Source organism: Siphateles boraxobius, unplaced genomic scaffold, assembly GCF_051911475.1.
Source record: "Siphateles boraxobius isolate OS27281-9 unplaced genomic scaffold, OSU_SipBor_1 7, whole genome shotgun sequence".
NCBI classification, from domain to species: domain Eukaryota; kingdom Metazoa; phylum Chordata; class Actinopteri; order Cypriniformes; family Leuciscidae; genus Siphateles; species Siphateles boraxobius.
In genome coordinates, this window is record NW_027509197.1 from 15592154 (window position 1) to 15618503 (window position 26350).

Below are 26350 nucleotides of genomic sequence, written 5' to 3' on the forward strand. Positions count from 1 at the left end.
GAAATTGCAAACAATTAAAAAGAAATATATCCATAGCACAGCAAAAGAAGGAAAGGAAGATGAAAGTTGAAAGAAAATTGGACTATATATGAAGAAAACAATGAATATCATGGCATTCCCATCTGAAACCATCACTGCTCCATGGTATACAGCACAGCTTTTTGCGAGGGTAATGAGAACATGAATAACAGAGAGCATAAAGACAGAAAAAATTAAATGGGCATTAAGGGAACTGGGCAGAAAAAGAAAAACTGGAGAAGGCAGATTAGGGAAGTGTGTGGTGGTTTTAGGCATGCTTTGAGACCTCTACATGGCTTCATAGACTTATCCATAAGAGCTGGGCTGCATTAGTGAAGGCCAAGTCACCTGCTGTCTTTAATATTACTCTAAGAATGACAAGCAGACCTGCATCACAATGATGAAAGGGCAAGTATGGGGACAAGAGTTTGAAGAGATCAGCCAGATCAGTGACAGGGTGCGGCAAAGCCGGGTTATGAACATTAAAAATGTGTCCTTTAATGTCTTTCAGAAAGACTGTATAAGAACAAACACTTCTTATCCTCAAAAAATACCTCCTAGTGGCCTAACCCAAGATAGCAATAAGTAACAGGACATTTATAAAATAAATCATGATAAAACAGATGTGACAAAGTTTAGTAGCATACTAAACTTTCTGTACTGCACATAATCTGCTTTAGAAAGGGCCCAACATCGAACCTTGTGGTATTCCATTCCCAAGTCTGTTGAGTAAGGGGCTTAATGTTTGGGTCAGGTTCCTAATCACCATGTGGGATTTATTTTGCTCTAATGACCAGCTAACTAAGCATTATACCCTTTTTATAGGTATAATAAGGCTACTTACCTAAAATATAAATACATTTTTAAAATTGTTGTGCGCAAATAAGAGAATAAGGAGGGATGCAAGAGACATTAAACTAACAGCTTTGTAGTCATCATTCAAAAATTTGAATACAGAAGATAAATTAATCAGGATTTTGTAAACACTGTGGACCTTTAAAAACATTGTTCTGTTTCAGTTTGTTTGAGCAACCCAAAAAGCCAGAAACAGTGGCTCAACCAATGGTGCGAGTTTAGCGTTGGACTTAAGCCCAATTTATACTTCTATGTCGAACTCACGCCGTAGCTATGTCGTAGGCTGTGTGTAGCACGCATACCCTTCGACGAACACTGATGTGCACCTCTCCAAAAATGTAACAACGCGCCAATTCTAGGGGGACCACAAGCACTGTGATTGGTCTGTTAGAACCCCTCCCTCGGGTTTCACATGCTCCCTCTGTATATGTAATTGCGCGTCAACGCAGACAACGATGCAGAAGTATAAATGAAAACCAACGCATGGCCTACAGTGTACAGGCTCTGAAGTAGGTCCGACACGGAAGTATAAATCAGCCTTTAATTTCTAGCTGAACAATAGCACTTTGAAACTTTTCATCAAGTTGGCACTTGTGATGGCACAGAAGTTACACAATTCACCCTAAACTTCATATTAACAAGGAAGTCTGGAAGCTGTTGTGCCACTTCTGTATGCAGAGGTAAGTTAGATTAAGCGATCATGTTTGTTCAGATTAGAACTTCTTGTCATTCTGAGTAGCTCAAGCAAACATATAGAAGCGAGACTGATAAAGCAGAATATTAAATGAAATTAACTTAGAAAAAGCTAACAGACCTTTGGCTGCCTTTCCATGTCCTGGTTTAAAGCATTCTAAGACAGGCAGGAAAATGCAGTGTTTGTTGACATGGGACCTGGCTTATGGGGCCTGTTTGAGTTGGATCAACAGCTCTAGTGAGACTTGCTCACCTTAACACAACTGGCTCACATTCCCCATGATATAGCCTTGAAATAATGGCAAGCCAACAAATATTCAAGTTTAATCTCCCACTAAATATACACTTGTGTTCGGAGTGATATGGCAACCAAGTAAGCCAAACATACACTCATTCTCATATAGGCATGTTAACATTGGTGCCTATACATGCACACACTTGACTGTAGCTGTATCCACACTGGGCCTGTCAGAAAGCTGAAGATTCTGCTGTAGTCAGAGCACCTGTTGTGGGACAAAGAAGCTGTTCCAGCTGATCTGAACTCATGAAACACCCACAATAGAACAAGATGAATAGCCAGGAAGAAAAAAAATTTGTCATTCAACAGCTCTAGATATGCTGCATGCTGCTCATAATCATTAATCTATCACACTATTGGGAAACAATTGTTTTTCCATGCTGTAAATTAAATATATCATTGCAGAATATATTCTTTGCAACAGCCAAAATAAAAATCTCGTACATGATCTCGTAAAAAAAATACATGTCGTCAGGATGAATGTTCTCCAAACTTTGTGGCAAACATGTATTCCTACTGGTTGATTGGTAATCTGAAGAAATATACACAACCATTTAAAAGTTTGGGTCAGTAAGATATATATTTAAATAAAAAATACTTTTTATTAAGGATGCAATATAATACTGGAAGTGACAGTATTATAGAGACATTTACATTACAGACATTTAAAGAAATTTATAATATTACAAAATATTTCTATTTCAAACAAATGCTGTTCTTTTAAACTTTCCATTCAAAGAATCCTGAAAAAATGTAACACTGTTTCCACAAAAATATTACATGTTAATGTTAAGTTGATAATAAGAAATGTTTCTTGAGCCCCAAATCATCATATTAGAATTATGTCTGAAAGATCATGTGACACTAAAGACTCGAGTAAAGCCACGATCACATAAATTCAACATAACAAATAATAATAAATCAAAAAAATGCAAAAATATACATTCTACTGTACTTTACTGCAAAAATGTGTGTTTTTTAATTCAGCCGAGATGAGCCTTGGCTTAATCGATATTTTATTGGTCACGTGATCTGAATTCGAAGGTCAAAGTTCACCAAACTTTGTAATTGGCATGCGTATGAATGGAAGTCAAAGGAATGGAAAGTGTAGTGTGACCACCCCTTAATGGTTGCTGAAAATTTAGATTTTCCATTAGAGGAATAAATTACATTTTAAAATATGTTAAACCTGAAAAGCTATTTTAAATAGTAAAATCACAATATTACTTTAACTTTACTTTAGATCAGATAAATACAGCCTTGGTGAGCAGAAGAGACTTCTTTCATAAAATTAAAAAGATTTTATCTGAAAGATATAAAAATATGTTACATCGAACAATTATTTGAGCTCACCCTCTAGATTTCCTGGCTTTTCAGCAATGCGGATCTGTCTCTCTGGGACCACGGGCTCCCCCTCAGAATTGCCGATGTCGGCAGGGAGGAGAGGCAGACCGATTCTCTCCTCTTTCTTTGAGCGTGGGTAATACAACGGCATTAACTTCCTGTACACTGGCTGGAAAACAGAATCAATTCCAGAGTCAATCAATCATACAAACACATACTAAACAAGCAGGAACTTGATACAACTCAAAGTTTTCATTTAGCAGCTGTTGAAAAGGGACATGAATCTCTACTGCATTATGCTGTAGTTCACACTCAGCTTACAGCAGTTTCACCCACAAAAAACAAAAGTTGGTCTTGAAATAAAAATTTCATAATAATATGAGAGAGCACAGTTGAGAATTAAAGAATGGAGTCTGTTGCGTAACAGTGAAAATGAAACGGCACACACCTCCTCAACATCTGAAACAGCAAACACTACTGTCTCAATGTTTTCACCATGGTTCTCTAGAAATCTACGAACAGTCCCTGGAAACATAAATTGTGGGGAAAACACATTTCTTCTGAATTTCTTTAGAAAGGACTCACATGTGATACTTTATAAAATACAAGACAAGTAAAAGTAAATTACTTAAAGCTATATGTGTGGCGTCCTCCAGTGGATATGCCCTTTTGACTGTGCTGACCACACACAAACCCACAGACACCATGGCATGTTCCCTGCGACAGAAACACAATCAACATACACAAAAATATGTTCTATTGACTAAAATTTTTAGTTGGTAAAAAAAGGTTTTTGCATATAGCAGCAGACAGCAGTGTCTTTGATTACATGTTGTTTGCATAATCAAGCATTACATCAACACCTTCTGTTAAACATGACACACACTTTCATTCCCAAACAATAGATGAGTGGCGTTTATCTTTAGCTAAGGCCTAAGGGTGAGGTCAAAATCCCAAAATTTTAGGTACTCAGAGCTGGAATCTAAATCTTAGATCATTTCCTTTCCTCCCACAGGAGGTTTATTCTTTTAATCATCAGGTATTGATTATAAAAGTAATTTTAATAAAGACCTTGTTGCCATGGGAACTGTTACACTACTCAAGATGAGTTTATCCTAAAATTACTGTATTTTAACCGTTTTAGTGTCTGATCTTAGAGAGTGACTGACAGAAAACTAAGCATATTTACTTATTATAATTAAGTCAGAATATCCATATCCAAATATAACATTTGACTCAAAAAAGTTTGTGTTGCAATGATCCAGCTTACTTTGCAAACTGCATGACGTTTCTGTAACAGCTGTATAGAGAACTCTCTGCAGCTGTCCGGTATTTGGCTTTATATTTGGGTCCAACTGTGTGAACGATAAAGCGTGCAGCCAAGTTGAAACCCTCTGTCATTTTTGCCTCACCAGTCCGACATCCTGGAAAAAAAAACATTTGCACAGCCATATTATTTACACTCCAACAAAATGATGAGATAAGATCTGTGCCAAAACTGTATAACAAACAGCACTTAATAATAGTATAAGTTTAAGATCATAGTTAGATACATGACATGTAACAGTTCTTCATCTGCTAGCCAATGAGTGCCCTCTACCTTTCAGTTTGAGTAATTCATCCCGCAGTTCAGGCCCGGCATATCTGTGGACACTGTCTGACACGGGGTTCTTGTCCGTTAGGGTCTCATTGCTGGTATTGACGATTGCAGTGCAGTTTAAAAATGCCACATCTCCATTACTGTAAAATGAGGGGATGATATAACCCAATATATAAGAACATTCAGAAAGTCATATAAGGTAAGAAAAATATATGAGTACAAATATAGCATATAAACAGTATTGTTGTGTGTTGTAAACTAAAACCATTAAAAATCATTTTTGGTTACTGAAATAAAGCTGAAATTTAATGAGAAACTTAGAGACTTAAACTTAGAAAAAAAATGAAATTAAAGGCCCGGTTACAAAAACAGATCTTAGATTAAGCTAGGATTAGTCCTTAGTTTAATTAATTAGGACATTTAAGTAGCTTTTATAAACGTGCCTTAGAAAAACATTACTGGTCTGCATCTGCATCAAGATTTTCAGTGCAAGTTGCTTTCAGTTAGAAATGAATTCTTTAAGTAGAAATGTTACCTTGGAAACTAACTGAAATAAGTTCATGTTTAAGTACTAAAGTTATTAAAACTGAACTACTAAAAATGGCAAATGATCAAAAAAAATTACTAATACTTTCAAATTAAAATTAAAACTGAAATTATAAAAGCTCATAATATTAATATTAAAAGGGTATATAAATAATACTAACAACAGTGATAAATAAAGTTTTTATAATGCTATTAAGTACTAATATTATTGTGCCATGTCATCAAAAGAAAAATTATTACAAACAACAAAAATGTTTTGCAGCTGCATGCGAATCTGATGAATAAATGGATAAAGTCACTATGAACAAATCCTGTAAGCACAAAACAATGTGCACTGCTGAATTATTTTCCTGTGAACTTCAAGAAGGACTGGTTTTCTGAAGTGGACTTCATAGAATAGTTGCATGCAAAAAAATGTCCCCTTTTAAAAAAAGAGAAACTATGAATTTGATCCTGACCTAACACAGCTACATCGGTCAGAAAGTACAGCAAGAAGGACTTCTCAGATGGTTGCATGTGACTGAGCTATAAGGGGGATTTGTGCACACGCGGCAGTAAAGATCTGGTGCAAACAACAAATACAAAGAGCACAGTGGGAATAAAAGGAATAAAAAAATTTTTAGGTCTAAATTGTTCAATTATTAAACGATTAAATATCAAAAGTAAAGAGATTGATGCTTAGGCTTTTTGGGCTAAGGCTGAAATTACAGTTTAAAAACTATTTAGCAATTTGAGCTTAAATAAATGCAGAGGTTTGTGGAGAATCGAGGAAAAACAGAGGGTTCGGGGAATATCAGTAGCAGCATAACCAACACTCACAATAGTACAATCTTGCTGTTGATGTCTTGTCTGAAGGGGAAAGGGGAAGTTAAGGAGTTGACATGATTTGTCAGCTTGTCTTCCTCCTCCCTTAAGTGGTTTTCTCCATCCACCTCATCTTGGACTCCCTGAGGCTGGTCCCATGTGTAGAGGCTCTGGACCTCCACAAACTGGGAACGAGCTCCCAAGGGATCCATGATGTTGCTTCACTGACAAATTTGGAACTGAAAGACACAGAGAAGCATTTACACACAAATAGACTGTAGCGTGAGCTGGGCCATTTTAGCAATAATACATACAGATGTCAGCATCAGTTTAAACATGTAAGTGGGTGGTTACAATGACTGACTTAAATTTAAGGCACAGCAAAGCTGTGAAATCACTTGTGAACTAAAATTTACTTTAGGTTAAGTTAAAGGCTCATTAAAGGTTATGTAGAATTTGTAAGCATTTCGTTCTAGTTTGGCCATTTTAAAACAACCCATTTAAATCATATCAGAAGTTTGCTGAGGCCCCCTAGTGGGCCCTGGCCTCCTGAGAACCACTACAGTGAAAGTGTTGTGTTTTTCAAAACTAGATAAACATACCAGTTTTTTAACACTCAATAACTCAGCATTATAAAGAACTTAAGATATTGCAATTAGATTTGATTAGTGTGTTTTTTCCCCCTTCCAAATTACAGAGTCACGGTGTTTGAAAGAAATGCCCTTTCAATCTTCCGAAATGTGACAAAAGTTGGAAAAGTAGTCAGCACTTATTTCTGTGGCTGGTGTAGCAGCTGCAGTGAGATAAGTGTAGTGTTTATCAATGTTTCAAGCACAACAGAGAGGCTCTATCACCGAAGACAGACAGGACTCCAGGAACAGATAAGATATTCAACAGAAATGAGCTGCATGTGTAAAGGTAGAGTCCCCAAATAAGATTCCATCGACAACAACAAAGCTAGGATTTTGTTTACATATGTAAAACTCTCAACTCGATTGCAATAAGCACATACAAACCACGCAGCACAATATTGCTTTAAGGAGGATAGAAAGGGGGAACAAACACCTCAAACTAATTCTAACCATATCGACTTGATGAAAAATCAACAAACTACAACCACCATCAATCACAATGACCAGCTACCTACCAGATGTCCACTGGTGAAGCTATTCAGTCCGTGCCTACTGCAAAAAAAAAAAAAAAAATACGTTAGCTCAAATTAATCCGTTAAAGACTGTGATGGTGATCACTGTCATCCTCACGTGCTTCCGCTTTTAAAAAGACCATTGTTAAAATGTGATTTTAGCTGCTTGTGGTTAACACATCATGTTTGCAACATTCAGCGAGTTTCCTGATCAGCTGATTCACGAGGAGAAAATGCATCACTTCCGCGATTGCAGCAGGGGCAGTCGTCATGTTATCGATCCGTATAGAAAACGCACAGACCTGTCCAATACTGTATCATAGATTTTAATCGACGTTCTTCGTCATCGCGAAATTAAAATAAGCATAATAAAGTATAATGAATAAACACATTTAATAAATGTTTTAATTATTAGCACATTGGAACGCCTCATGGACAGCAACATGACTTCACAGACCGACGTAATCGATAGTGTGCAGATAATTCATTAGAAGAACAGATAAATAAAACACATAAGGAGTGGAAATAGTGATGAAGAATCAAATCATATATTTTAGTATGACATAAATGTCAATAAAAACATAAATTCCGGAAACATTTTGTGAAGTGACGTCGTAGTTCTGCTCGGTAATCTACTACTTTTGTCTTTACTGGATGTCACACTTGCGACTGGAAGCATGTTGTTCATATCCACAGAAGTCATATTTTCATAAAGGACATCTAATTGATAAAGCAAGTAAGTACATTTTATATACACAGTGGCTTATTTTGTAACTTTATAATATCTGCATATATATATATTAATATCTGCATATATTGAACTAACTGCATGTGGTTCACTTTGTCGATGTTCGTCGTCGCATGGACCTGAAAACGTGGTGTTGCAGTAATAGTTGCTCACTTTTTAGGTTAAGCTTTCTTCAGTTTATAGATTGTTCGTTTAATTAATTTACTTAATAACTGGCTATCCCAGATTTTTGAAGTTGCGGATGGGCCTCATTTGGTGCAGCCGAATAACGTTAACCCAAATATCATTGAATGAACAATGTCACAACCACAGCTCTGTTGATATGAGGTCAAATGCTGCCATCGAGATGAAAACTATGATTTAAAGTAGTGAAGTGGCACATACACGTGTCCCATGTTATGTGTAAGCCTTTTCATTGAACATTTAAATTTCATATTTATAACTGTTAATTATTTGTATAGCGCTTTTTACAATACACATGATTTCAAATCCGCTTTACAGAAAATGCATGTTTCTACATTACAATTTAGTGTGATCTGTTATCAGAGGTGACCGTATCCGAGTAATTTCCATATTTCAGAAATTTACTGTTCAAAGAAAATATAAATCATGCAGTTAGCTAACATGAGTTAATTTTAGACATAAACAATGAGCTCACTCAGCAATTATTACAAGTTGATCATAATGATTACAATATATGGAAATCTTAAACATTTATTTCGGCCAAGTTCAATATAAAAATATAATTTTTCAACAAGCTTAATATAGTAGTATTTGGTATTTGGAGGAGAAGCATCAGATACACATACTACCATTTTGGGGGGGAAATTCATGGCTATTATTGAGACAAATAATGTAAATGTTTATATGTTACAGATTTATTACATTTATACATTACTGATTCATACATTAGCAAACAATAATGAAATGTATTTGCTTTGATATAAAACAAATTTATCGTGCCATGTAGAAATTTGAATTTGATATGCAGTATGATGGACCTTTTCTAAATATGTGTTCCATGACAAATTGTGCACAGTTTGCTAGATTAAGGTAGTGACATATCACACATCTCACCCGAATCCCCTACTGTTATTTTGTGTCTACAGCCTCTGGTTTGCCATGGGTTTAACCAAGCAGTACTTGCGCTATGTGGCGAGTGCTGTATTCGGGGTGATTGGCAGTCAGAAAGCCAACATCACGTTTGTGACCCTCAAGGGGGGTGAGAAAGGTCGATATGTCGCTGTGGGAGCCTGTGAACATGTCTTCATATGGGATGTCCGCAAAGCTGAGAAGGTATGTTTTAAAATATCACTTAGTACATTGAGTTTTCAGTTTATATAAACTTCTGAATGTTGTACTCACCTTCTCTCCCCTTTAATTTCTCAGGTTCTTATACTTGAAGGTAAAAAGCATGAGGTGACGTACTTGTGTCCCTCTCCTGATGGTGTCCACATAGCGGTGGGTTATGAGGATGGAGGTGTGCGTATCTTTAGTCTGCTGAACGGTGAAAGCAACATCTCCTTCAGTGGACACAAATCAGCTGTCTCAGTCATTAGATATGATGCACTGGGTGCTCGTCTTGTCACCGGCTCAAGAGTAAGACTACAATTTTTGGTTGTTGACCATATAAATTCTTGCATGAACTTAAGTCATTTTCTATATTGTTGTGTTGCAGGACACAGATGTGATTGTGTGGGATATCATCAATGAGTGCGGTCTGTACAGACTCAAAGGACACAAAGATGCAGTCACACAAGTTTTGTTCTTGGAGAACAAAAACCTGCTGATTACAAGGTAAATCAGCCTTTACATTTCATTTGAATGAATTCAACACTTGAAAATACTTGCAACTTTAAATTATTGTGTGATGAACATGAATGTTATATATATTATCATATCAATTAACCTTGACCTGCAAAACAGAGGTATAGCACATTTACCAATTCACACACACCTGTAGTTTCAGATTTGCTTTAAGTAGGCCTAAATGTAATGCTTTGCATCTATAATAAAAGTTGTTTGTAATGAATATAAATCTATATGTCGCTAAATACAAAATTTCTGAATAAATACTGTTAGATTTAAAAGATTTGTTGTAGAGTGAGGGGAACTAAACCATTTATAGTGTTAATAATATTTGTAAATGTTTTGTTTTATTTACCAATATTTTACATTATTCTTAAATGTAATAATAAAATATGGCTTATAAAACGGTTAGTTCCAGTCCTTGATTCTGATTGGTCAATAGCTATGTTTTATTCACGATAAAACGCGGCTATGACCGCTTCACCCAACGTTTCTATGTATCACGACACAACACCCCTAGCAACCACTCTTAGCAACGTAAACATATGTTCTCATTGATATTGTTCATTGAAGCTTATAGAGTAGAGTATTGTGAGAGATCGAGTAAACAAGTGTACCTGTATTTACAGTAGATATAACATTTTATCTACTCTACCTTATCTAATGGTTCCTTATTGCTTACTTTTATGTTGATGCAACTTGCCTTTTCCCCCCCCCCTCTCAACAATTTTGACCCGGTGCAACTATTTTCTGGAAAATAAACATTTTAATAGCCTACTGCTTTTTTTCTGAGACAACTTCATGCTGAATGAATAATTGTAACTAAAGTGTCTGGATCGGTCTCAGGGCAGAGACGCAGTAATGAGCTGGTGTAGCTCCTGATCTGATTCTGTGTGGGTCATGTTTCCTCAGCTCCAAGGACAGTTTTGTAAAGTGGTGGGACTTGGACACACAGCATTGTTTCAAGACCATGGTGGGACATCGCAGTGAGGTAATTAAGATCACTGTACAGTACACTGTTGAGACTTTCTCGATCTTTCTGAAATAATTAACAGAACACACTAAATGACCTCTTTAGCTGCTTTGGAATCCTAGAAGGGACATAAAGCCGGTGTAATTGCTCATAAGGTGTTTTTTCTTACTTCACTTTAGGAGAATAAATCTCCAACACTGTCTGTTAGTGTTTTAATACAGTGCAACCTTGTCCAATCTCTGTAGGTTTGGGGAATGGTCCTGTTGAATCAGGAGAGTAGGTTGCTTACAGGGTCTGCTGACAGTGAGCTCAGAGCCTGGGACATTCAGTACATCGAGGAGGTAAAGAGATATCACTCATGCTGAATTACATTCCAGCACAGTCTTGAATGTGATCTTTGGTCTTGTGGAGAGAATTGACACTGATCTCATTTTAATGTGTTCCAAATAACATCAAAAGTGTCTTCACAGTGTAAAGAAGTGGGGGAACCACAGGAAAAGAAAGTCAGAACTCTTCTTATGGATGAGGAGCAAGATGAGGAAGGACTTGATGAAGAGCCAGAAGAAGTAATATTACTTCTATCCAGTTCACCCTATTCAGTTCATGTATTCAGTGGATGCCAGTGACTTGACATGACATAGTTTAAAAGGGTTTCCTTCATGTTTACCAAAGATCTGCTTTTTGTCTACAGCGGATAGTCAGCTGTAAGAAAGTCGGTTCTGTTCTGAGGGAAGCCAGAGACAGGGTTGTATCCTTGGTCACAGATGCCAAGGCTAATGTACTAGCATGCCATGTAAGTATATTTCATAGTAAATTTTACAGCTGCGCAATAATTAGGCAAAAATGTATTCAAACTTATTCAAACTCAATAATTCAAACTCTCACATGAATCAGTTCATTTGAAACGGAAGACATTCACAGATTCATATGTAGTGATGGGATGTCTTGATTATTTTAGTGAATATGATTGTTCGGATTGTCTAATATATATATATTTATAGTGTAAATTAACCTATTTAAGTTGTTGCTATCACCCTAATTGGAGTTCCTTGTTATTTATGTGCCAGATAATAACAGCTATTCGTAAAATTAAATTAACATCTTGTAGTGTTATATTTATAGAAGATATTATCAAGATAGATAGATATGAAGATATAGTTTGCTGTTTTGTTAGCAGCTTGCAATGTAGCTTTACTTCTTCGGAGTATGAGTACTTTATAGGCAGGAAAGCTTTACAGATATCTAGCGATGAGGAATTGAGGCTACGTTTACATTAATCCGGATACATTTGAAAACGGCGTTTTCCTTCCAAAATACTCTTTCCAATCTAGCGTTTTCAAGCGATTTCCAAAAGTTTCTCATCCACACTGAAACGTCGGAAAACGTTTGTTTTACCTTTCAGCGCATGCGGAAACCCTCATAAAAGCTCACTGAGATGATACAGACATAAACACACTATTTTTCAGGCAGGATCATTTTATTTAGCAAATATCTCACCATTCACCATTATATGTTTGGTCTAAAACGCAAAAAAGATTTTTCAAATGAAAATGTATTATTGTGGACAAGGCCTGAGTCTGTATCATATGATAACTTTTTTTTTTAAATCTCCACAGGGCCTGGATGCTACACTTGAAGTCTTTACTGTACTATCAGAGGAGCAGGTCAAGAAAAAAATGGAGAGAAAACTAAAGAAAGCCAAAAAAAAAGCAAAGTATGTGAGACCTCTGTTTTGAAATGTGAAGCAGTCACTGAGTTCTTCTTCAGTTGTGCCCTAATACATTACCAATAATTAAAGAATAGTATTTTGATTAACTGTTATGTTTTGCAGCTCTCAAGAAGAAGAAGAGGATGTACCTAAGCCTGTAGTGGAGAGAAAGTTGAGTGATGAAATCCAAAAACTGGCAAACATCAAAGCGTCTTCCAAGATCAGGTCAGAGAGTACTCCTAGATGCAAGCATAGCCCCCCTTTTACGTCTTCTAAAGAAATAATAGTAATGTTTTTTTCATCTCCAGATCAATGGACTGCCTTATGGTTCCTAGTGGAGAGATGAAGGTTGCTCTTCTTCTGCAGAATAACACAGTGGAGACATATACCCTGAAGACCAAAGAGAAGAGTCCTACTGGCACAAAAACCTCTCGGCTCACACTGAGTGGTCATCGTACAGATGTCAGAACGCTGGCCTTCAGCTCAGATAACATAGCCGTCCTCTCCGCCTCTGGAGAGACTGTCAAAGTCTGGAACAGGTGATGAAGTCAAATATTTTACATTTTTGCATAGGTTTATAGATTTTGACAAAAATCTTAACCAGAAGTATCTTCTTCTCTCAGGTCCACCTTACAGGTCATTCGTACCATGGGATGTGAATATGCTCTCTGCTCGTTATTTGTTCCTGGAGACAGACAGATTATCTTAGGAACGAAGGTATATAACTGTTCACTACTCTAACGCCAATCAATGAAAGTTTAAAGAGATCCAAAAGTTACAATTCTGTCATTACATTTAAACTTCAGTACAAACCTGCATGACAGAACTTCTGTGGAACACAAAAGGAGATGTTTTGCAGACTACCTGAGCTGCTATTTTTCTTACAAAAAAGTATACGGACTGTGCTGTCAAGTAAAAAAAAAAAAAAGCAAAAAACCCTGTAAAGTATTTCATACGATTTCATAAGTCTTCAGAAGCCTAGCTTTGTTTTGTGAGGAACAGACTGATATTAAACTAGTTTTTTAATTGTATATCTTTACACACTTATTCAACAGTGTTATTTGGGCAATTTTCTGGTATATATTAATATTTAGTTAAGTAAATTTTGTTTTATTTGTTTGTTTAATATTAGTTTTTCCATCCAATGTTTATATTTTGTTTTATTATCTTAATTTAGTTATTTTATTTGATCAGTAACAAACTTGGTATGTAAAAACATGTGCCAGGTCGGAAGTCATTGTCACTGACAAGTAGTGATCGACCGATATTGATTTTTTATAACCGATACCGATACAGATTATTTGCATGTGTGTGTGCCCGATAACCGATATGCAGAACCGATATTTATTTACTGTTATACTTCTGTTTTTGGCACAATTATTACAACACAAATGAACTGAACAAACCATTTTATTTATAACAATCACTCCCTCCTTGCATACAAAAAAAACCCTTTATATTTATACACAAATAAATAGAGGGGTCTGAGTCCAAAAAATAAAGTGCACTGTTACTAAGTGTCTTTGTTTAAAAATAAAAGCTTTGATGAGGTAAAAAATAAAGCACAAAAACTATTCTAACATATTTGGATATGTTTATTTGTTTTCATAAATGGTAAACTAATCAAATTACAATAAAAACATTTATATTATTACATTATATAATTTATATCTAAATTATACATATCATTTATAAGCATCAGCAGCAACAATGTTAACAATAGGCAAAATAAATGTTAAAAGCATAATGTTTTCATATGGAAAAAATAATTGACAGGGGAGTCATATCACTTTTGCAGAAATGTAATTCATTTTAAACAGTTTTAGAAGGTTTATGTGCCGTTTAATAGGTTTAAACTAAGAGTGAGGAATAATTCACTGGGTAATATTAATTCACTGCATAATATTAGCTGGAATAGCCTATAACATCAGGAAAGTAACAAACAAAACAGCATATACATCATTGCATTTTCCAACTAGTATGTTATTAATTATTATTAATATTTTTGTCGGTCTAGATCATGAAATGCTTTATGACAAAGTGCTGTTTATCTATGCATTTACACATAACTATAACATTAGGCTATACGTTACTCAACCGCGATCGCGCGTGCAGATAATAAATAATTAATTTCCACAAAGCGGTATATTTAGATGTGTATTAGCGAAATAATTGCTATGTAGTAAATGATAATATAATCTAGGGTGTTTAAACAAGATAATCTTGTCAAAAGTTTCATTCAGTGGCCGTGCTTGAGCATTCCTGATCATCAACCCAGTGAGTGCTCAGCAATATGAACGAACTTTTTTTTCGAGACTAATGGTGAGCAAATACAACAGATAGAGAATTAAATTCAGCGCTTTTATTTTCAACATGCACTCATTCATGTCTGTTTTATTTAATTCATGTAAAGTTACATCTTTATTGGGGAAGGACATGACGGATTACGCTACGTGGCTCAATGAGTTCGTCCCAATTTCTCAGAACCAAGCTGCATAAATAAACTATATCAGGCATTTATGTCTCAAATCTCATTTCTGCATGTCTGTTATGTTAAATAAAGTTGAATAATTAAAGCAAAGCAAGTAGAACATATACTTTACCTGTGCACAGAGTTGTTATTGACTGATCTCCTCAGACGCGGGCTGCAATGGCGGAATTCTCAAAACCGATTCCCGATTATGGGAAAATGCTTAAATATCGGGAAAAATATCGGTAAACCGATACATCGGTCGATCACTACTGACAAGTGAACGCACGCATGAAAGTTGGTCGGAAGCGATGTTTTATAGTTTAAAATATTCGTTTTTTTCTATTCCTTTAAGACAAGATCCTGAATTGTCTGCTGCAAAACATTTAGTCAGTATATACTGGCCTTTTGTAATTGTAGTTTTTAATTTTTCTTGTGGAACTTATTCCTTATTTCATTCCTTATTTGTCTTCTGTCAGAGCGGGAAGATTCAGATTTTCGACCTGGCTTCAGGAAGCCTTCTAGAGACGACTGATGCACATGCTGGAGCTCTTTGGTCCATGTGTCTCTCTCCAGACCAGGTATAATATCAATCTCTCAATGGACTAACTTATCATCCCTATAAAACACCACAGTGACTTCCTGAGGATTTCAGCTTTATGTGAACATATTCTGCTTTTTTCAATTGATTTGTGTGTGTTTATCCAGAGAGGGATTGTAACTGGGGGTGCTGACAAGACTGTGAAATTCTGGGACTTTGAGCTCATAAAGGATCAGGACTCTGGAATGAGCAAGTGAGATTATTAGCTGTGATCACAAATCACGGTTCTCGTCCAGGTTTCTCTTCTTGGCTTTAATGTATTATTGCTTTGTGTAATCCACAGGAAACTGACGGTAAAGCATACGCGCACCCTGCAGTTAGATGAGGACGTGTTGTGTGTGCGCTACAGTCCTGACCAGAGACTGCTGGCTGTCTCTCTTCTCGACTGTACGGTCAAGATCTTTTACACAGACACACTAAAGGTAAACCACAAGAACACCGTTACAGCATTACAATACTTCACAGCAAAACGTGGCATCTCTTGTGATAAATTCGTACGATTGAACTCTATAGGCTATCGAACTCTATCAGCTTTTATAGGCCTGATGGATAGTTGGATGGATAGATTGATAGATGGACGAATAGATAAATTGACAGATGGATAGATACAATTGTATTTATTTTATATTTGAATTATTATTATAATTATATTACAGACTTCTATAAAATAATAATTAATATAGCAATTATTTTTAAAAAACTTTTCTGTATTGTTTTTTCAAAGTAAACTATTTCTTTATACCCATTACCTCATTCATCTATGCTCAAACTCCTGGCAAAAGATGTTTAAAATGTCTTTTCATTTTAATTTATATCTCATAAATAAAATATTGAATAAAATGATTTTAATTTTGTGGACCATAGAGTCGGGACATGTCATTGTCATTACCTGTGAAATTGCAATTCGGTAAATTCCACTTCCTGTCAATTCAACTTAAAGGTAAAGGCAATTGACTTATGGCTAAGCCACGCCCCCAAACACGATGAGCCAATCACATTGCGCATTGCTATCCCATACACTCGGACATTCTCTGCTTCCTCGTCCATTGAAATGCATTGCAGTTAGTCAGAGGTGGAAAGTAACAAATTAAATTTACTCGCGTTACGTAATTGAGTCGTTTTTTTGTGTACTTCTACTTTTAGAAGTAGTTTTTAAAATCTGTAATTTACTTTAGTACGTTTTGTTTGAAGTATTGTACTTCGCTACATTTGAGATCATATCCGTTACTAAGTAAAAAATAATAATATTAGGGAGAAAAAAAAAATCACACTCCGGAAACTACTGCATTGATTGAAGGGCGGGAGAAAAAACACGCAAAAAAGGTGACGCAGATCCAGCTGAAGCTGAAAGCAACGCGCCCTCAAATTTTTATGAAGCGAATTATGGCCATTATGGAAATACTTTGGATGTAGAAAAAAGTGTGGTTGTCCTCGAGGATAGATATCCAATTTGCAAAAAATGTGGACACAAAGTGGCTGCAAAAGGAGGATACATAGGACCGTCCCTCCTGCAGATAAAGGTATGTCCCGAGTATAACGTAAGGCCGAATGATTTACGTGATGCAGAGGGAATCCAAGAATCCAGTCATCAAAATGGAATTTACATAACGCAGAAGATGTCACGTAAAACACGCAAAATGATGGATGGATGAATACATGGAAAGTAGAACTGTCCAATAAATCCAATCGCGACATGGTCTGTGAATATTTAAGTGCAAAAATACAGCTATGTAAATATATAACCTGCTTGTTCTGCGTTTCTGTGAATCGGTGTGAATGAGCTGCTCCACTTTGCCTACTACATACTCAAGTACGCGTGGTGTTTTCAGCGTCTCACAAACAATTTGAATACATGATGAATACATGAACATTTCCAGAGCTGCTCTGAAAGAACGCATAATGAGCATTTTCATCATTTTATTTAAGAAAAACCATTGTCAAATAGGCTTACACTTTGAAAAAGGTCTTCACTACAACCCGTCAAAATAAAAGTTTTGTTTAACTAGCAGAAATTATGACAGAAATATATTACTATTGTAGGCATACAATAGAACATACTTCTCAAAATAATAATAATAACAACAACAATAATAATACAATTTATTTAAACATTAATTAAGGCATATATTTTTTGTCCATGGTTTAATTTAGTAAATCTGTTTTTTGCAGCCCTTCCCCAAAAAATAAAAGGACACAAGTTTAAATTTTCATTTGATTGCCACCGTTTTTGATCATATATTTGGATTAAATCATAAAATGAAACATTAATTTTATGAATAAAATACATTTCATAGAACTATATTATGCTTTAAAAATTTAATAAATTATTAATGTTAAAAATGAGTTGTTAATCTAATTCATTATCAATTATTGAATTTAATTGATTAGACAGTTCTTCTAATGATTTTGTAGTTCTATTGAAATTTTAATAAACAAAACAAACAAATGGTTTCAAGTTTGTTATAATAAAAGCATTTGTTCAACCCCCCCAAAACTACTGTTTTCTTTAATTTAACTGTCATTTTAACTGATGATAATAATAACCATAATTTAATAACACCGTTTATTTAATAATTGATTAACACTGTAAACCGTGATATTTTCTGAGACGTTATCATACTGTAAAAATCTCATACCATTACAACCGTACACAGGAGAGTCCCCCCACCCCACACACTGTTCACCCACCCCCCACTGTTAAAAAAGTAACTCAGTAACTTTTACTTGAGTAAATTTTAAATGAGCTACTTTTTACTTTTACTTGAGTAGATTTTTAGACCGGTAATGTTGCTTGTACTTAAGTCAAATTTCATTGTAGTAGTACTTTTACTTGAGTAGAATATTTTATTACCCTTTCCACCTCTGCAGTTAGTCAGGTTTCATTCGATTTTATATGTTTTTTCTTGTCCTTTTAAGTTTAAAATGGTCAAACAGTGCATGGAGAACATGCAACTCCGACACTAGGTATCCCGAGAGGCTGGGCGACGTTGTGAATTTTTTACCATTTCCCAAGCCACATCTCAACTGAGATAATTGTCTGGATTAAGTTATGGTAGACCACAACACCAACTAAACGTGGATAAATTAAACAAGGATGTCTACATCTGTTCAAAGATAAGTCAACAACTTATTTGAACGTTATCTTTAACATCTCTAACGTAACGTTAGCCTAACATTAGAAAACGTTAACGTTAGCTTCTAGCTGCGTTGTACATAATGTCACTTATCTTCATTAACGTATCTGTAAATAACCGAGATAACAAATATTAGCAGTGTTGTGCTGAATGATTCATGTAAATAATGTAGAACCAAACTAACGGAGAGTACTCTTGGTAAAGATGGTAAAAAGGCTTGTCCTGGAAACGTATGCAACTTAGACCTGTACATATTTAATTTGATCATGAACCATTTATTGCATATTAAAGCACAATATTTTAGACAACTTTTTACCAAAATATACATCTATATAATCTTTCTGTCTCCAAAAATCATCAATTGCCTCCTGTGAAATGTCTCCTACTGTGACAGCTGCCATATCGCCTATCACCGAATGTTGACTGTTTGTCCGAGTGAGTGGAGGGGGCGTGGCTTAGCCACAGGTCAAATGAATTCTACACACATAATAACAGCTGTAAATGGGGCCACAGTGTCTTAGAAATGTCAGCACAATATAAACTAACCAAAGGTCACTTAATGTCATATGATGTCATTATGCATACTGTTCAGCAAGTCTAACTGAAACAACAGGACAGTGAGAGGATGTGAGCTGTGCTTAATAAGATATTTGCCCTCTGTCTCAACTTCTTCTAGTTCTTCCTGTCGCTGTATGGACACAAGCTGCCTGTTCTGTGCCTGGACATTTCTCATGTGAGTGCACAGACTAACACTACACATCCCGCAAGTCATTTTAACGGATGGCGTAATTGTGTTCAAATGTTGTTTGTGGCTTGCTGTGCGTGTTTTGCAGGACAGCGCTTTAATAGCCACTGGTTCAGCAGACAGAAACGTGAAGATCTGGGGTTTGGATTTCGGAGACTGTCATCGCTCTATGTTTGCACATGACGACAGGTAATAAAAACTCTGCAGCTCGTATAGTGACACATTGCTGGCACAGTCTGTTCCCTTTCACATTACCTATATGGTTTTCAGTTATATTAGTGAAAGTTATGATACCGGTTGATGACAAGTAACAGTGATTTCAGTGTTCAGTCAGGTACCTATGCTGTTGACAACTCTCCAGCGTTTGTGAGCTGTAGTCGCTGGATGACATCAGCCCATATGGTCATTATTTGTCATCCACTGTTTTTTCCCTGTTGTTTTTTCTTCTTTAGTGTCATGTTTCTTCAGTTTGTCCCTAAAACCCATCTGTTCTTCACCGCGGGAAAGGACAAAAGGATCAAGCAGTGGGACGCTGACAAGTTTGAGCACATCCAGACATTGGAGGTGACCTTCTCTGATAGTTGGACAGCGTTCAATAGGCATTTTTCCATAGCCGAAATGAGTTTTCCAAAGGTCGCTGAAGTGGAAGTAGCTGTTATATTGAAAGGATTAGAGTTATAATAAGAGTCCGGTCAATATGCAGCAGAGGCTGATTGCATTACTTAAGCCGCAGTCTGCTTTTGCTTAAGCCCTAATCAATGTAATCACAGACAAAGATGTATTGGAACTGTTGTGTTATTACAGAGCCTCTCATACCCTTGACCCCCTGTATATGTTCCTCAGGGTCATCATCGTGAAGTTTGGTGCTTGGCCATCAGCCCCAATGGAGACCACATTGTCTCCTCGTCTCATGATAAGTCCATCAGGCTGTGGGAGAGAACTAGGGAGCCCATCATCCTGGAGGAGGAGAAGGAAATGGTGAGTGCTTGGTTTTTCAGCAAAAGGCCACACAGCAGAAAACAGATTTGATGCAATTAAATAATGATCTTAAGATCTATCTTTGCAGCTCTGGTAGACTTCTGTCAGCTTCAAGTGCATTAATATAGAATGCTTCTGATATTCAGTGGCTTTTCCTAAGTGTGCAAGATATTTTCAGCTATTTTACAAAAACTTCAAACAATGCTACATTATTTTTAATGTTTTACTGATTTTAATCTTGTTTATAACTTTAGGGTTACATCATTTGATTCCAGATGTATTATTAATTTGTTAAGAATAATATTATCTTTTGACTTGGGTCCATCAAGACCTAAAAATCGAATTAGCTGAAGTCCGCTTCATTTTTAAATGAGTCAGTAAGATTTTTCGGACAGAATTTAAAAAAAAAATTTAATCAGCAAGGATGATCAAAAAATTACAGTAAAGATGTTCATAATTTTACAAAATATTTCTATTTCAAATAAACTTTGTCCTTTTGAACTTTCTATTCATCAAAAACATCCTGAAAAAAATTCCAAGAATATTAAGCAATTGTTTTCAACATAATAAGAAAGGTCTCTTGAGCAGTAATGGCTACTGAAAATTCAGCTTTGCATCACAGGAATAAATTACATTTTAAAATATATGAAAATACAAAGTTATTTTAAACTAATAATATTTTATAATATTACTGTTTGTACTGTATTTTTTAATATATTTTTGATCAAATAAATTCAGCTTTGGTGAGGATAAGAGATTTAAGACCGATCACAAACTTGGTGTAGATCACTCGATTTTTAAAAATTAGATATTTGACTTAGACTACATGCTAATTTATAGAGATATGTAGTACACAAAATATAATTTGTAGCCGTTCTCACAGAGGGGGTGCACCTATAATGCTGTAAAATGCTCACTGGTTCTTCTAAAACAATTGTATGGTTACTGCAAACCAAGTATATCAAACCAAGTATACACATTGGTATAATGTGTAGACCAATTTATATACATTATACTGTATATAAATACAGTATATTTTAAATGTAAATTTAAAAGTACATCCGATAAAAGTACATCTGTAAAAAATAAATAAATAAAAAACTCTGTACATAACATTACAATATATTAGCTGACTTGTCTACTATTTTTCTCCTCAGGAGAGGGAAGCAGAATATGAGGAGTCGTTGGCTAAAGGTGGTGAGCCCTTGGTAAGTGGTTCTCCTAGAGATCAGTTATGTCTCCTACTGTAAGTTTCTGCCAGGTCTCAGTGTTTCCTTGTGTATCTCGCAGGTTCCTGGAGAGACTATAGGAGAAGCAGAGCCTGCTGGGAAGAAGACCATTGAGACAGTGAAAGCTGTGAGTCTGCAGAACTGTACAGATAAAGAGCTCCTCTCCTTTAAATACAGTAATGGAGAAATGACACTCGTGTTCTGTTTCTATAGGCTGAGCGAATAATGGAGGCCATTGAGCTCTATAGAGAGGAAAGTAAAAAGATGGAGGAGCACAGAGCCGCTTGTGAAGCAGCAGGGAAGGAGGTATGATGTTTTCTAGAGAAAAGCACACTCAAATTACATTAGGAGATTAAACTAAATATTATATTTAAGTTCTTTTTTATCCTGCACAGCATTAGGACTGAAACTTGAAAAGAATCATAAAATATGGATTTTATTCTAATGATACAGGTGAATTACTTGTTTTATTTTTGCTTTTTTGCAGTTACCACCCCCTAAAATGAACCCCATCCTTTTGGCTTTTGGAAATATCTCTGTGAGTGTGCGTTTTGTTTGGTCATCATATTTGGTTAATAATAAGAGGTACACAATATATATGCATCATTTTTGATAATAGTCGATATTATTGTTTTTAAAGGTATATATCGGATAACTTGATAACACTGTTGAATGTTGTGATGTCTGAATTCACTTGCAGCAAATAAAATAAGATTTTTTTTCATGTATTTTTTTTAACATAAAAGATCATTTTAATATTATATATTTATCGGTTATTGACCATAACATAATTTTAACAACATTGTTTGGATATCAGTGGATTCTTTTTAATAATACATCACAGGAAAGAGCTGAATTTATTTTTAAATTGAAAATGTTCTTAAAATGCAAGATTCATCACTCATATTTCATATTTTCCTTGATTTCCATTTATATCTGCAGCCCTCTCGATATGTTCTGGAAGTGATGAAGAAGGTTCGGTCCAGGTAAGAGCTCTCCATCAGCCCAGTCAAAAGCACTCTAACACAAAACACGTGCATTTTCCCATCAGTCTGTTATTCTCTTGATCTCTCTCTGTGTTGAAAGTGAGCTGGAGTTGTCTCTGCTGGTGCTGCCGTTTCCCTATGTCCCGGATCTGCTGCAGCTCTTCAACGGTTATGTACAGCAGGGCCTGGAGGTGGAGCTAGTGTGCCGCTGCCTCTTCTTCCTGCTCAGGTACATTAACACATTACTGTTTATTTAAATTTCATTTACATTTATTCATTTTGATTTGTCTTCTCAATTAACATAGGTTTTTTTCCCTAGGCCCATGTGATTTTGCTCCTGACTAACAGTTCTCTCATTTACCATTTTCCTAGAGTAAATTTTGGTCAGATCACCAGTAATCAGATGCTGCTGTCAGTCATTGACGAGTTACGGGCCAACACGATCTCTAAAGTGCGAGAGATCAGGGTGAGTCCCGCTTTCAGTGCCAGTGAACAGGATGGTTTTAGCTACCCTGACAAACCTCTCAGATTGTGTAAGCATGTGTGTTCTTGCTTGTCCGTGTTTTCAGGATGTCCTGGGTTTCAACAGCGCCGGTCTTCAGTTCCTGCAGCGTGAGATGGAGAGCAAAGAGGACGTGATGTTCTTTGCTGATGCCACAGAGCGTTTTATTGAGAAGAGAAGAAAGAGGAGGAAACGTGAAAGAGCCGTTCTTACAATCACATGAAACCATGACAAAACTGATGTTTTTCAACTGTTATCACAGACTCCATTGCTTTGTGCTTTTACAATCCTGAAGAAACATCATGCTAATGTTTTTATAAGTTAATGTATCATTTGTACCTGCCTAACTAAAGTCCATAAAGTTGAATTTCTCCGCAAATTAATTTGCAGAGGCTGTTGTGTTCTTTAAAATAAATCCAAATAAAAAAATCTTATTTTTGTTAAATTAGCTATGAAATGCTTAAAACAAGAAAAACGTACATGTAAATGTAACAACAACATTGCAAATGTAACCTGGTTAAAGGATTTTGGATGTTTTTACAGCATAATAAAAAAAAACAAGATTAAATTAAAACCTGATAACATTTATTTTACAGTGTCCCTATTGCACGTTACATGTAGTTATTATAGAAAATACTATAAAATAAGCATAGTTAAATGCAACTAACTTTAAACCACACCTTAACCACACCCATGAATAGTAAGTTCATGTATTTAATTTTATTATTGCTTTACTTAAATATATGATTACAACGTAACATGGACACTTTAAATAAAGTGTGACCAAAAAGCTCAATCCCTTTTTTTTTTTTCAATGTAAGGATTAAAGTGAGGTTTCTCACTGGCAGGTCAATGCAAGTGCTGCAACTCAAAAGTGAAGCAGCGCCACCAAGGAGAAGCTACAGAACAATGGGAGGCGTTTCACAGCTGTTGTGAAATCTTTTATTGTCAATATCATGCACATGATATGATTCACTGGCATTCAGTTCATTTCGTAAAGGACGTGTTTCAAAGGCAAGGACCGCATATGAATCATGGTAGTTCCTTATAAGAATGCAATTGTTGAGGTCAAGATTAAATTAGGGTTTTCTGGGACATTTTTGGTAAACTTTTTGTATTGTGATGGGTATATAGTCTTAGGTGCACAGATTCTCACTCTCACTGATCACTGCAAGCCTATAAAAACACAAGAGCTGGCAATAGTGAAGAAATAATTAAATTAGTTCAATCGTTCTGTATTGGCTAGGCTGTGGTGTTTGTTTGTTTTTTTAGCTGGTGGGAGATCCACACTGACTTTACTGAGCTCATAACCTGGCTTGAATTTACAGTTACAAGCTCGTACGTATATGGGATTCATAATTCACCACCTGGAAACTGAAGGTGCTGGTTTCAGCAACAAATTTCTCTCTTATTTAGTGCTCCTTGGTCTTAACAGCGATTTTCACCTACCCCTCACACCTCGCGTTCCTGCTGTGTGTTAACATCCTAATCATTGGTGTCTTGGAAATAATGAAACAAATCCCACGAGACACCATTTTTCAGACTTGTTCAATCTAACAGTAATGAAAAAAAGCAAATTAAGTGTATATTTATAAAGCCGTAAAAAGGCTTGAAGCAATTTATGGGACTGGTCTGGGTCTCAAAGCTATAAATGTCACACCTACCAATATTAAAAATTCCTCAGAAAAAGTTTAAAGTTAAGTGCCTGAGAACACGTTCTGTGTTAATACTCATCGGAGAGGACATGCTAATCAAACACAGCCGTGTTTTTATGGAAAAGCACATTAATTTAAACATAGCCATCACTGATAATGACTCTATATTTAGCATGTTGGAGACATCAGGCCCTCTCTCAGATGTCTGACCTCATAACCTTTTAACCTCCTGCTTTAGTTGTAAGCACAACAGAATAATAGTGGTCTAGGCCTGAACCAATTTCTATACAGTTGCGTCCAAAAATAATTTTGTTTTATATTGTGGTTGATATTTTTCATGGCAATGACAGAGTGCTCATAACATCCAGAGTATGGAAAGAGTGTGTATGAAATGTTCCTGACATCTCCACAATTCCCCAATCCTTGAGTCATCTGGCTGATTTAAAGCATCTACTGCCCCCTTTTTCACCTCATAACATATTTTTCCTCTTTATTAGGCTACTTTGACTGGAGATCAGTGATTGTATCACTCCTTAATAAAAAATAATGACTGTAATTGTAACTCAGTTTTAAAATAAAATGAGTGCCTGACTGTTTTGAGTTATTCGGATGTACCGGTATATCTCTGGATTTACAGTATCTCTTTATATGTAAACATTACTAACAGTACAACACATAAATAAACAATAACTGTAAATGTAAATGTACAAAACATTAGCAACAACCATGACATTTGATATTGGACAACAGAGCAGGGCAACATAGTGAGATTTATGGTTTAGGGAAAAAACATCCACAGTAGGATCAGTAATTGCTGAGTGTGAAGAGAGAGGGAAAGAAGGAAAATAAGTACAAGATGTGTATATGTGTTTGGCTGCTAACCTTTCAGTAATCAGTGCTTCAAGGAAAAAAGGTTGAGGGCCACTGGGCTAATGCTAGCATTAAAATGTTTTATGTTTTATTAATTACTATAACTTGAATGACCACTGGGTGGCAGCATTGCTTTTCCAAAAACGCTTTTCTGACAAAAATATTCAGTGACTGTCCTGTCCATCTCAATGTTTTCTCAGAAATCTCAAGATAAGAGATATTGATTTACTGAGTGGGAAGATGGAAGTGTTTTTTTGTTTTTTACATCCACACAAAAATTGTATGTTACATCACTGAGCAATACTTGGTGTTATAATGTTTGTGCTCAATTTTGTTTGGCTTCTTAGAAACGTGTTAAATAGTTAGCAAAATTAACTGGTTTATCACTTTTAATTAATTGCAAAATGTGTGTGATATTGAAAGAAAAACAAAATACGTAGATACATCACCATGAATCTGATTATCAACCTCCATTTTGCCAGAGCAAACTGGTGCTAACAGAACAGTTCAGTGAATTGCATACACATATTTTCTCTGTCTGTCTACCTTGCTCACATTTTATTCACCCTCTCACCTTCCTCTCCCCCACCCCTCCTTTTTCCCCCATATCAGTCCCAGCTGGCATGCACATTTCAATGTT

At 35.8% G+C, this 26350-nt stretch overlaps 2 protein-coding genes across 2 annotated transcripts in view; one reads left to right on the forward strand and one right to left on the reverse strand.

The window, feature by feature from the left end:
- The window catches only part of gdap2 (ganglioside induced differentiation associated protein 2), a 23342-nt gene extending 15418 nt beyond the window's left edge, over positions 1–7924 (reverse strand). Inside the window, exons 1-7 of the mRNA XM_077215767.1 lie at positions 7306–7924; positions 6174–6397; positions 4809–4948; positions 4479–4632; positions 3837–3925; positions 3657–3733; positions 3218–3377 (exon numbers count right to left, since the gene is read on the reverse strand). Coding sequence (XP_077071882.1) covers positions 3218–3377; positions 3657–3733; positions 3837–3925; positions 4479–4632; positions 4809–4948; positions 6174–6370 — 817 coding nt within the window. The 5' untranslated portion in view covers positions 6371–6397; positions 7306–7924. The remainder of the gene's footprint in view (positions 1–3217; positions 3378–3656; positions 3734–3836; positions 3926–4478; positions 4633–4808; positions 4949–6173; positions 6398–7305) is intronic.
- wdr3 (WD repeat domain 3) lies at positions 7516–23759 on the forward strand. The gene is made up of 27 exons (XM_077215766.1): positions 7516–8038; positions 9160–9346; positions 9440–9649; positions 9729–9847; positions 10772–10850; positions 11078–11173; positions 11303–11398; positions 11524–11625; positions 12449–12546; positions 12664–12765; positions 12849–13079; positions 13164–13257; positions 15490–15591; positions 15719–15804; positions 15895–16033; positions 19422–19478; positions 19579–19679; positions 19943–20054; positions 20334–20468; positions 21626–21676; positions 21759–21824; positions 21911–22003; positions 22185–22235; positions 22640–22683; positions 22784–22912; positions 23056–23149; positions 23253–23759. The coding sequence occupies exons 2-27, from the start codon at positions 9173–9175 to the stop codon at positions 23406–23408; spliced, it is 2817 nt and encodes a 938-aa protein (XP_077071881.1). The 5' UTR covers positions 7516–8038; positions 9160–9172; the 3' UTR covers positions 23409–23759.
- Positions 23760–26350: the final 2591 nt, after the last annotated feature.